This window comes from Schistocerca gregaria, chromosome 3, assembly GCF_023897955.1.
Source record: "Schistocerca gregaria isolate iqSchGreg1 chromosome 3, iqSchGreg1.2, whole genome shotgun sequence".
NCBI lineage: Eukaryota > Metazoa > Arthropoda > Insecta > Orthoptera > Acrididae > Schistocerca > Schistocerca gregaria.
Window position 1 is genome coordinate 607,325,379 of NC_064922.1, and position 13,500 is coordinate 607,338,878.

General features: G+C 43.2%; 1 protein-coding gene across 1 annotated transcript in view; it reads right to left on the reverse strand.

Moving 5' to 3' along the window:
• Window positions 1-1,300: 1,300 nt before the first annotated feature.
• The window catches only part of LOC126354633 (UDP-glycosyltransferase UGT5-like), a 72,287-nt gene continuing 60,087 nt past the window's right edge, over window positions 1,301-13,500 (reverse strand). Inside the window, exons 5-7 of the mRNA XM_050004402.1 lie at window positions 4,655-4,877; window positions 4,352-4,571; window positions 1,301-1,816 (exon numbers count right to left, since the gene is read on the reverse strand). Coding sequence (XP_049860359.1) covers window positions 1,540-1,816; window positions 4,352-4,571; window positions 4,655-4,877 — 720 coding nt within the window. The 3' untranslated portion in view covers window positions 1,301-1,539. The remainder of the gene's footprint in view (window positions 1,817-4,351; window positions 4,572-4,654; window positions 4,878-13,500) is intronic.

A 13,500-nucleotide genomic window follows, 5' to 3' on the forward strand; every position in this document is an offset into this window, starting at 1 on the left:
CGCTGCTGGGGTGATAATAAGCTACATTTATGTCAGTTGCTGCCACTCGTGACAAGTTACTATTGTTGTAGTGTTTTTTCCTTCTTTATAGAATCCAATGTAACGCGAATCACACCACACATTACTACTTGCATATTTTCGCTAAAATGCTATCTTCTTTTCTCTATGATGTATTCACTTTGGAGCTGAAACGATAATCCTTGATTGCTTTATACTGAGTTTAGACAGCTAACTGATGTTTGTCTGTTGCAAATAATCCTGTACCATCTTATGATTTATCGCAGAAGACGACCCTGAAATATCAACTGCTACTGCTTCTACCCTACCTTAACAAACAAATTCTCTTGAAGCATCCCTGGATAATGCAGAAGCTTAGATTTGATTTGGGTTACTTAATGATTTTTTTGCCAGTGAATATAAGTGACTATAATTGAAGCAAGGGTAACTATTTTAATGTAATCGGTATTACTTCCACAATAAGTAAATGAATATTTTGAAACAATTGTCTGCCTCATACATACATGGTGGGTATCTGTGTTACCAACAAAATTCATAAGTGTACCCAAACACGTGTGTGTTTCTGTAAGGTAGGTGTACACAGAGAAAACAGCTCCATCAAAATAAATAAATAAAAATACAAAGGGGCAACTGACATCTATAGAGAAATAGTAAAAGCAAAAGTAAACAGAATAAGAAGTAGAATGAAATTTTCGCTCTGCGGTGAAGTGTGCCCTGAATTTAAAGTTTTTGGCAGATTAAAACTGTGTCGGACAGAGAGTCGAACTAGGGATCTTTGCCTTTCGTGAGCACGTGCTCTAACGGCTGAGTTACCCAAGCATGACCCACGACCCGTCCTCACAGATTCACTTCCACCAGTACCTCGTCTCCTACCTTCCTGACTTTACAGATGCTCTCCTGCCTATCTTGCGGGGCTAGCACTCCTGGAAGGAAGGATATTGTGATATACGGCTTAGCCACAGCCTGGGTAAAGTTTCCACAATGAAATTTTCACTCTGCAGCGGAGTTTGTGCTGCTATGAAACTTCGTGGTAGATCAAACCTGTGTACCTGAAGGAAGGAAGTTAAAGGATGAAGTTAAAGCGGAAGGATAGCTGTGACGTCGGGTCATCAGGCATGCATGGGTAGCTTAGTCAGTAGAGCACTTTACTGCAAAAAGCAAAGATCTTGGATTCGAGACTCGGTCACGCATCCATTTTTAATCTGCTATGAAGTTTCAGAATAAGAACCGTTTCCACTCTCAGCATCACATAACATTGCAAATACCAGTCAAAGAAAGATAGTACGAATCAAAAATGTTTACTTTATACAAAATACAGTCATTCAATTAATAAATACAAAGGGGGTTATGTCCCTGTTATCTGCATAGCAGGAGTAATACCTTTTTTATAACAGTGCCTTGTGAAATTCAGAAGTCACTTGCTGAGGTTCACATTGCAACACAACCTTCTATGTGGCCTAACACTCGGCTAGCTATAGTCGAAAACGATGAAACGCCTACAGATTCGTTCCAAAATTAGTTTCACGCAGTCTTTTGCTTCAGATTAACAGCCACAAGACTTTTGCAATAACAGGCTATCCTGTAGAGCAAATAGATCGCGATTGACGCCGTCGCAACGAAGAATGCGATGACGTCGAGCAGAAGCAGCTGCCACCAGCTCAGGTCGAGGGCTGCGCTGCGCAGGTGGGGAGCTCCCTTGTGACGTATCACGTACTCGATCCACCACACGGCAGTGTCCAGGGACCTCTCCTGGTGCTCGCGGTATACCGCTGAGAACCGCTTCATGTTTTCTCGGTAGCTGTGAGGAAAAAGAGGATGGATGATCATTTGTTTCAAGTAGCAATTAGGAGTGACGATAAAAGAACAGCACAAGGAAGAAAAGCTTCCATGACGTAAAACCTACTAATACATAAATAGGAAACAAAAAAATCAATATAAGTTAGGAGAATCTTTCTACAAGTCTCACTTAACTTCACACTCGATTCATATACAAGTTCAGAAGAGTAAAAAAGGTACAACTGAAAGGTAGCAACCTGTATTACATGAAAGTTTTCTGAGTATCTTACCATATCATATTATAAAAACCATACAGGAGGACTGACGTTTCGGCCGTGGTTACAGTGGCCTTCTTCTGGGTCTACCTGATGTGCTTTGGTTATGAGGGCGGCTGCGCAGGGAATGGCGGCTTCATGTTCAAATCATACAATCGAGCCACACTCTCACAGAGATGTCCTGAGGTGCCTCACATAGAGAGCATCCCAGAGTGCCCCTCAGAGCTACAACAGCCAGAAGAATCGCTTCTCGCTTTTTGGCAAGATTAACGCTTTTTTTCAATTTTTTACAAGGGCGGGGACTTTTATTTATGATAATGTACAGTCAAATCACCAACAGAATGTATAGTTTCACATACACACCATATCCTTCATAACACATGTATACAAACTCATCTTGATTCACCTTACGACGACTATGTGTTCCGTGTTCTCACAACAATGGGCACTCTCGAATACAAATAAGAGTTTCCACTTCTCTATTATAAACTTCACCAACAACAATAGTTTGGTAAGCATTAACATCACGAGCATCGAATCACAGCTATGGCACATCAGTAGACCCAGAAGAAGGCCGGAACGTTGGCTTCTCATATATAGCTTCTACACTACTGGACATTAAAATTGTTACACCACGAAGATGACATTCTACAGACCCGAAATTTAGCGGACAGGAAGAAGATGCTGTGATATGCAAATGATTAGCTTTTCAGAGCATTCACACAAGGTTGTCGCCGGTGGTGACACCTACAACGTGCCGACATGAGGAAAGTTTCCAATCGATTTCTCATACACAAACAGCAGTTGACCGGCGTTGCTTGGTGAAACGTTGTTGTGATGCCTCGTGTAAGAAGGTATTTTGCGTACCATCACGTCTGCGGTTTAACGTATCGCGACATTGCTGGTCGCGTTGGTTGAGATCTAATGGTTGTTAGCAGAATATGGAATCGGTGGGTTCAGGAGGGTAATACGGGATGCCGTGCTGAATTCCAATGGCCTCGTACCACTAGCAGTCGAGATGACAGGCATCTTATCTGTATGGCTGTAACGGATCGTGCAGCCACGTCTCGATCCCTGAGTCAACAGAAGGGGACGTTTGCAAGACAACAACCATCTGCACGAACAGTTCGACGATGTTTGCAGCAGCATGGACTATCAGCTGGGAGACCATGGCTGCGGTTACCCTTGAAGCTGCATCACAGACAGGAGCGCCTGCGATGGGGTACTCAACGACGTACCTGGGTGCACGAGTGGTAAAACGTCATTTTTTTTTCAGATGAATCCAGGTTCTGTTAACAGAATCATGATGGTGGCATCCGTGTTTGGCGACATCGTGGTGAACGTACATTGGAAGCGTGTATTCGTCATCGTCATACTGGCGTATCACCCGGCGTCATGGTATGGGTGCCATTGGTTACACGTCTCGGTCACCTCTTGTTCGCATTGACGGCACTTTGAACAGTGGACGTTACATTTCAGATGTGTTACGACCCGTGGATCTACCCTTCATTCGATCCCTGCGAAACCCTACATTTCAGCAGGATAATGCACGTCCGCATGTTGCAGGTCCTGTACGGGCCTTTCCGGATACAGAAAATGTTCCACTGCTGCCCTGGTCAGCACATTCTCCAGATCTCTCACCAATTGAAAACGTCTGGTCAATGGTGGCCGAGCAACTGGCTCGTCACAATACTCCAGTCACTACTCTTGATGAACTGTGGGATATTGTTGAAGCTGCATGGGCAGCTGTACCTGTACACGCCATCCAAGCTCTGTTTCACTCAATGCCCATTCATATCAAGGCCGTAATTACGGCCAGAAGTGTTTGTTATGGGTACTGATTTCTCAGGATCTATGCACCCAAATTGCGTGAAAATGTAATCACATGTCAGTTCTAGTATAATATATTTGTCCAATGAATACTCGTTTACCATCTGCATTTCTTCTTGGTGTAGCAATTTTAATGGCCAGTAGTGCACATTATGGTGCGGTACAATAATTAGAAAACTTTTATGTCAACTGACTCTGGTTGTAGAAGCCTACGCAACTACATTCATCCACAGAAATTATCTATTTTACGTCTAAAACAAAGGTATATCATGTGCAAATACGTTCAGAATATGTCGTCGCTTGACTAAAGGAGCGAAATGAGGTAAAGACCAAATATTTTGTCGATATAGGAATCTCTGGAGGTGAGTGAGAGCTCAATTCGAGAAATATGAGGAGTAGAATTATGTGTTAGTTTGTTACTTTCTCTACAAAATGGAAACGTATAAACTTACCTACCGTTTCCAAGTACTGTATGAATGGCACTCAAAACCGTATCGGTAGTGACGTCTTTGAACTGCAAGCGGTAGCCTATACCGGCCTGCTCCATCTTAGCCACATTGTGGGGCTGATCTCCAATGAAAGGAATGCCAATCAAAGGCACTGCGAAGTAACTTGCTTCATTCATGCTCTGGAGTCCTCCCTGGGTAATGAACAGTTTAATGTTTGGATGTGCTGAAAAAGTGGCAGTAGACGTAAAAGTTACGACACTGACGAAGCTTTACTTGTAAAGACTGGTGTACTGTACAGAAGCTTACCCAACACGTCCTGCTGGGGCAGCCACTTTGCTATCATGACGTTCTCCGGCTGTCCAGGCAGGCTGTCCACCTCCCACTTCCAGAGCACGCGCTGAGGCAGCTGCGCGAAAGCTTCGAGGAACGCTCGCCTCTTATGCTCTGGCAGCGCAGTGCTTCTCACGTTGCTGCCGAGGCTGAAGTAAATTGCACCATCTTTTGCACCATCCAGGAAATCCTTGATATCCTGTAAAATAAGTAGTCTCATGAGCCAGTTTATCTTGCAAGCAAATTGTTACAATAGGTAATGTCTCACAAATATGTAGAAAACAGTCAAAGAGACAGATTTTGATGGGATTTGTGGTGAATTTCTTTTATTGTTAAGCGCAATAAACACTACACTTATCACTTGTAACGATCTAAATTGGGTGTCAAATTATTTTCATTACAAGGTATTCTCCTCTATAGATTAAAAGCCACTAAACTCATTTGCATCACTGAGCCGATGGGTACATCAAAGTCTATTTTCCCCAGGAGCGCTACTCCTCGTCTTAGAGGGTATATCTATGTTGTTTGGAGTTGTGGATAAGAACTTGTAGTAGGTTGTAGATAAGAGTTAATGATATGTGCCTGGATATATTTGCTAACTGATAACTAAGGAAACTGAAATCATTATGTGTAATGTTTCTGTTGTGTCACCAGCTGCCAGCGCATCTTGTTTTATTTCCACAATAATTTAGCTATATTTTATTAATTTTAAGTCTCGATATGTTTAGCCACAGATTAAAGCTTCACTCCTCTTTGCATCATAACAAGCCTAAAGTGAGAACATCAGAGTTCACCTACACCAGAGATCACCTGTTTCATATGTTTAATTTGCATGTATACACAGTTTCAAGATATGAATGACTGCTGCTGTAAAATGTCACAAGTGTGAAGATGTACTGAAGGCCACCGACAATGTTACACACAATCAACAGCTGAAGGCCTGAATAAGAAAGTTGAAAATTATTCGTGGGCTGAAGGCCACAAGCAATTTCAGAATACATGAGAGCTGAAGGCCTGAATCACAAGAAAGGAAGTTAATTCCATGTTAAAATACTAAAACCTTTTTTAAACAATCTTAAGGAACTGTAACAGGCTATAGTGACGGCTGCAGGCCTTATTAAGAGAAAATTGAAAAATAATAATGTCGGCTGATGGCCACAAGCAGTGTTACAAAGAATTAACGGCTGAAGACCGGAATTACAAGTAGGGAAGCCAATAGCATGTTAACACTTAGAGCATGGTCCCCTTACGCCATACGGGCGCGGCCGCCCTGACGTTGGTGACGGCGCCCGTATATCGTACGGGCGAGCCTTTATTCGGCTCCGTAAGCGCTTTTAGCGGATCTCCGAAGCAGTTTCGTCAACTAATGTGGAAGTATTTCATTCTTCTTCCCCAAGAGGCAAGCACTTATCGGCTATCTCATTCTGGGAGCGGTTGTGAGCACTGCAAAGACGAAGTTACCTGCAGTTCGTTCACAGGTGTTTATGATCGTGAAAATATAGCGCAGCGAGTTGACGGAGACAGAGATATTAGATATTCTTTAAGGAGATGCAGGATCTGAAATTGACGATTCTGACAAAGAGGATTCGTACTCTGCAGACGAAAGTACAAGTGATGGTTCAGGTATGTATATGTCTCTATTGTTCATAAAGTGAAGACTTCATTACCGCATTTTGTATTGTGAGTAATGTTCATTACTTCACTTGCATTTAGTACCTTTTAGTACCAATCTTAGCATTATTTTTTTTCTATGACGACAATGGTACAGACCATCAGTCACCATCTGTGGTACCTGGTCATGTGAGCCTCACTGAGCACAAAGAGCAAGAACTAGACGATAGGCCAGCACTGCCGGATTTCCAGGAAGTCGTCGGTGTAGCATCGTCTTTTTCAGATGCCACTGAGGAGCTTCGATACTTTTGTTATTTCTTTGATGACGACCATATTTAGCTCATCAAAAGTGAAACGAATCTGTACGCTGGTAAAGTTATTACGACAATGAAACGCAAAGGTAGCCTGAAAATAAACTCTGTTTGGCATAAGTGATCTGCAGTAAAATTGCAAGAGATTTACTGGTCTCTCAGTATTATTTTGCATATGTGCGGCGTCAAATTGCCGAAAATCTGTGATTATTGGTCAACAGACCCGTTTCCGCAGACAGGATTTGCGAATAAATTGTTGAGTCGCGATCGATTTTGCGCTACATTGTCGATATTACACTTGAATGACAATGCTATGTTCATTAGTAGAGGCGAAGAAAAGCACGACCCACTTCACAAAGTGAGGCTTTTGTTTGATTTTTTTGCGAAAAAAAGCAAAATTAGTTTTCGTCCAGGCAATGTGTCCCTTTCGTGGTAGAACAAGCTTCAGAGTATACATGAAAAACAAACCCAATGAATATGGAATAAAATTGTATGATCTCTGCGATTCATCAACTGGTTATATGCTAAACTGTAATGTATATACAGGTTCTGCTGGCAGTGTTAACGATAGTATCCAGGACCTTGTAAAAAGATTGTGTTCATAGTACTTTGGCAAAGGACATTGCATTTATATGGATAGGTACTGCACCAGTCCATTTCTTTTGCACATGTTGTGGGAAAATAAAGCTCTTGGAGTGGGAACTGTAATGAAAAACAGGAAAGTTTTGCGACGAATATTCAGAACACTAAAACTAAAAAAAATAGTTTTTCAAAGGAAACACCATCTCTTGGCAGTGAAGTGGAAGTCACAATGACATGTTTTTTCTCTTTCCACAAATCATAAGTCTACCAGCACTAGTATTCAAGTTAGGGCCAAAGGTGGAATAGCAGAAATTGTAAGGCCAGACGTTATTATTGATTACAATAAGAATAAAGCTGGGGTTGACAGGGCAGATCAGTTCTCCAGCTATCGTCCGTTTGCCCGAAAAACTTTGAAGTGGTGGAAAAAGCTGTTTTTCCACTTGCTTATCGTGTCAACTGTCAACAGTTTTATTTTATATAAACAGAACACTAGGAAGAATGTAGTACTAGTAGACTTTATTCACAGAGTGGAGAAGAAATTGGCTGAGAAGGGCGGAAATATTTTTCAGCAACAAGCCGCTTCATCCTCACAAATAGAGGACATTTGCAAGGCACTTTCCCGAGAAGGTCCCGCCCACTGCAAAGAAGGTGAATACTACTAGGTATTGCAAAGTATGTTCAGACAGGGGGAAGAAAGAGACGGGTAAGCGCATCAGGAAGCAAAGTAGATGGTGGTGCAAGAACTGTGGCGTTGGCCTTTTCGTCCCACAGTGTTTCCAGAATTTTCACACAAAGGCTAACTACATCTGAACGATCAAAATACTAAAGTTTACAGGTACCTGCAGCTAGACAGTCCAGTGATGTTTTGTTTTAAATTTAGATACTATAAAAATGGCATTACGCAAGAGAGAGATCATGTAAAAATTTTTTATCCACGATATTTTTGTGTTTTCTTTTTTTAATTATAACACCCATTTGTATTTTATATTACAACAGAAACTCACATTCATGTGAAGCTCTTACTTTTTCCTTTTAAATGATGCAAGAACCACATTCCTATCATTTTTCTGTTCTTTGCAATCTAATTTCAAGCATCCATTAAACACGCCAGTTCACAGCCAAGTGCCGGGTGTAAATAGGGCAGTGTTGAAAGTGTTAAGCATTAGGGTAAATTTTAAATAATTATAACAACTTGTCCACATAAGACGGAGTGCTTTACAGACAGTACTCCCGGGATCGACCTGAGGCAGGTGACTACAGCTGTGTAAGCAGTGAGACAGGCAGCCAAGAGCTGTATTCACGTAACAGGATGGCAATGCACACTAGGGGTAGCTTCAGCGCCGACTGACCGACTAAACAATCCGAGTAACGTCCGATCACCGGTACAACGATGGAATATTTTTAGGCAAGGGCGAAGAGAAGGACAGCACCACGTCTTCAGAAACACAACCAAGGCCGAAGGAAACACCAGAAATAAGGTAGACCTCCCAAAAACATATGCACAGTAGAATTCAAGAGGCTGTCGAACTACACGCCATGTCGGACAGGATCAACACGACGAGGAAAGGTACACTGCCGGAAAAGTACGATAACCTACAGGGCAGGTAACTGGGGCGTTAGTGGCCATAAGGCAGAAAATACTGCTGGTTGCACTTCACTAATAAGAATAATACTAAATCCAAACTAACATCAAAGAGCAGAATGCGGCTAATAGCTTCCACCAACCTGACAGACTCCACTTGTTGCAGTTGGTGTCACCGACCCTGGGAGCAACATCAAGCAAACAACAGCGAGCTCTCAAACAGTGGAGGTTTCAGTAGTGAAAATGGTTCACCCAACTTCAATCGTCCTGGGTTTGGTCGTCAGCTACAGCCCCGTCGATCCGACAGTGCCTTCACACCGCCAGCGGTCCCAGCCTGCCCTCGTGCAGTGGACCTTCTCGCTGTTCAGTCGAGAGTTGAGCAGCAGTGAGGTCCGGACAGCCAGCACTCGCCCCCGACCGTTGGCGACACACATGCACTGTCTGCAGGAAGGATGTGGTCGCGAGAGTGCACGAACACGTCAAGGACCACATTCAGGGAGTTTTAGTTGAATGGACCGTGATATTCGAGTAGTGCAACTTTCACTGGGGTGTGTGTGTCCGCCCGTCGAAGTGACCTCATGGCATAAGTTGTCAGTCCACGATTTATACTGGGATCATTCCCATGCGTGACTTGCGTGGGGACGACCGTTGGTTGGTCGTTAGGTCGATCATCGCAGCAGACGACGTGCATTTGGTCTTCCGACTGCTTGTGGCTTCTCTATATTGGAGCCGACTTATAATTCGTCCGTGTTGTTTCACAATGACTGGTTTTAGTATTGTGAGTTGTTGGTGGCATTGTTTTCGCGGATCCACGCGTATCTTTTTGTTTTGAATGATCAGTCATTTTAATGCTGTCTGCGAACTGGATTTAGTGGAGAGTTGGGAACAGACATCAGTTTGGTTGGGGCGCAGCAGCGAGCAGGTCTGTGCAGCGCGACGGCAAGCCAGGGCCACTGGCAAGGTGCTGTCACTGCAGGATCGAGGAGGGCTAGCTGCGAGAGCGACGGCTTCGTTGCACACCGAACCCTGGACGTTTAAGTTGAGTGAAGACTTAACTGCTTATGCAACCCCAACTATTCTGAAATCTCGCCTTTGGCCGCCTGGTTGTTGCTCCCAAGGCCGCTGAGAATGGCGGCAACGAGTGAAGTGTTTCGAAGCGGTGAAATATTGCAGCCGTCTTTCTCTATTCTTCATTCATCATTGAATTTAGTATTATTCTTATTAGTGAAGTGCAACCAGCGGTATTTTTTGCCTTGTGGCTGCTAATGCACAAGTTGCCTGCCTTGCAGGTTAGCGTACTTTTCTGGCAGTGTACCTTTTCTCTGAGTAATGAGAAAAATCTGGGAAACTGTGTTGGAGAATGGTGTATGGAGAATTGGAAAGAACAATGAAATTTATCAGTTAATGATGAAATCCACTATCATGAAGAAATTAAAAAGTAGGCGCTGCAATGGGCTGGACATGTGACTAGAATGGAAAACAACAGAATCACCAAGAAAGCATTTGAAGGAACTCTCCAGGCAAGAAGACCATTGGGCAACCCCATACAAGGTGGGAAAATGACATAGAGAAAGACATCGCAGCATTAGGAAATTCTACAGGGTGGATAGAGGCTGCGAGAGATAGAAGGCGGTGGAAGCAGATGGTTGATGCAGCGCGTAGTCTACAGGACCAGTGACAGCTGAGAAGAAAGAGAGAGTACCTTTCCTCGGCATGTTGATGCTATCCGACACAGCGTGTAGCTCGACAAGCTCTTGTATAGTACTGTGCATATTTTGTGAGAGGTCTGTCTTGGTTCTAGTGTTTCCTTCAGCCTTGGGTGTTTTCTGAAGACGCAGTGCTGTCTGTCTCTTTGCCCTTGCCTAAAAGTATTCCATTGTTGTACGGTGATCGGACGTTAGGAGGTTTGATTAGTCGGTCGGTCGGCGTTTAAGCTGTCCCTAGTTGAGTTGCCACCCTGTTACGTGAGTATAACTCTTGGCTGCCTGTCTCACCTTACCTTATGTTTGAGTTAACTCCCCAGGTCGACCCTTGGAACCCTTGCTGAGAACCATGTGGCCTGATTCTTTAGATTGTGATGTTGTTTTAAGGCTATTTGTAATTTCCTAATTATTGTTGGTGTGGCCTTCAGCTGAGTAATAACTTCACTTCTTTTATAATACGACTTTCAGCCCTCTTACGAACACTTGTTTATAAAGCAAATTTGTTTTTAAAGCAAAGTATTTGTTGATATGTTGCTGTTTGGAACTGTTCTTCTGACTTCTAATTCAGGCTTCCAGCCATTTGTTTTTTGAGGTTACAGTTAGTGGCCTTCGGATCAATATTGTGGAATTTTTGGTGATAAGTACTACAGCTATGTGCGGCTCGCATTCTTGCCGTTCATAACTTAAATAGCGGTAGTGGCGATTCCTTCATGTGTTACTGGCGCCACTGAGTTGCTAGTATTGAATGTCCCCGAGTGGCAGCAGCAGCGGCTATCGATATCCAGTACTGTGGTTCCATCTTTGGTGCCACGGCTAGTATTTCCAGGTCGTTGCGTGCGTCAGGCAGTTCGGCTTCGGATGGAGCAGCGAGGAGGTCCACAGCGCGGCGCCAGGCCGGGAAAGCTGGCAGCGTGCTGGCGCTGTCAGGCTGAGGGGCTGTAGCCGACGACTGAACCCAGGAGGTCTGAAGTTGGGTGAAACTTATCCAGTACTGGAACCTCCATTGTTTGAGATCTCGCAGTTGTTTGCATGTTGCTGCTCTCAGGGTCAGCGAGACCAACCGCAACAAGTGGAGTCTGTCAGGTTGGTGGAAGCTATTAGCCGCAGTCTACTCCTTGATGTTAGTTTGGATTTAGTATGATTCTTATTAAAAAAGTGCAACATGCGTTATTTTCTGCCTTATGGCCGCTAACGCCTCAGTTACCTGCCCTTCCCTCGTCGTGTTTATCCTGTTCGACATGGCGTGTAGTTCGTCAGCCTGTTGAACTGTGCTGTGCATGTGTTTTTGGGAGGTCTACCTTGGTTCTAGTGTTTCCTTCAGCCTTGGGTGTGTTTCTGAAGACGTGGTGCTGTCCGTCTCTTTGCCCTTGCCTAAAAATATTCCATCGTTGTACAGGTCATATGATGTTAGGTAGATTGGTTAGTCGGTCGGTCGCGTTTAAACTGTCCTTAGTGTGAGTTACCATCCTGTTACGTGAGTACAACTCTTGGCTGCCTGTCTCACGACTTACACTGCTGTAGTCCCCTTCCTCAGGTTGATCCATGGAGCAATGTCTGTGGATCTCTCCATCTTAGATTGGCAAGTTGTCATAATTGTTTAAAATTTACCCTAATGTTTTAACGTGTTATTGCCTTCCCCACTTGTAATTCTGGCCTTCAGCCATTAATTGTTTGTAACACTGCGTGTGGCCTTCAGCTGACAAATTATTTTCAATTTTCTCTTAATAAGGCCTTCAGCCATCACTATAGCCTGTTAAGTTCGTTAAGATTCTTTAAAAAGCCTTTAGTATTTTAACATGCAACTGCCTTCCTTACTTGTGATTCTGGCCTTCAGCCCTTTTGTATTCTGAAAATAGCTTGTGGCTTTCAGCCCCAATAATTTTCAATCAGGCCTGTGGCCTTCAGCCGACAAATAATTTTCAGTTACATTATACTGAGGCCTTCAGCCGTCACTATAGCTTGTTACAAGTTATTAAGATCATTATAAAGGGTTTTATTATTTTTAAGGTGTAGTTGTCCACATTATCTGTAAATCGAGCCTTCAGCCCTTGTGTATTCTGGAATTGCTTGTGGTCTTCACCCCACGAATAATTTTCAACATTCTCAATCAGGCCCTCAGCTGTTGATTGTGTGTAACATTGTTTGTGGCCTTCAGCCAAGGAATTATTTGCAATTTTTTTTCTTAATAAGGCCTTTAGTCGTTACTATAGCTTGTTACCATTTTGATTGTTAAGAAGAAAATATCTGAGCATTTGTTAATGTGTAACTGCCTTCCCCATTTATAATTCAGCCCTTGTGTCGTTGTGTATTCTGAAATTGTTGCTGTCCTTAGGCCGTTAATTGTTTGTAATATTGCTTGTGGCTTTCAGCTGACAAATAGTTTCATTTATAACTTGATAAGGCCTTCAGCGGTCACTAAAACTTGTTAGAGTTATTAAGATTGGTAAAAAGGTTTTTGGTATTTTTAACGTGTAATTGTCCACCTTATTGGTAATTCAGGCTTTCAGCCGTTGTGTATTTTTGAAACTGCATCTGGCCTTCAGCCGACGAATAATCTTGAGTCTTCTTAATCAGGCCTTCGCCCGTTGATTGTGTGTCACATTGCTTGTGGCCTTCAGCTGACAATATTTTGCAATTCTTTTACTAAGGCTTTCAGCTGCCAGTGTAGTAAAACCTTTTAAAATGATTGTTGAGAGTTTTGTGTTTTTTTTAAATAAATTGTATGTGTTTTCTGTGCAACCAAAGGTAACTGATTAGATCCCGTCCACATCTTTCCTGCTTTCCCTAAGTCCCACGTCTCACACTGGACTCGCATTCGGGAGGACGTCGGTTCAATCCCGTCTCCAGCCATCTTGATTTAGGGTTTCCGTGATTTCCCTAAATCGTTTCATGCAAATGCCGGGATGGTTCCTTTTAAAGGGCACGGCCGATTTCCCTCCCAATCCTTCCCTAACCCGAGCTTGCGCTCCGTCTCTCATGAAATGGTTCAAATGGCTCTGAGCACTATGGGACTCAACTGCTGTGGTCATTAGT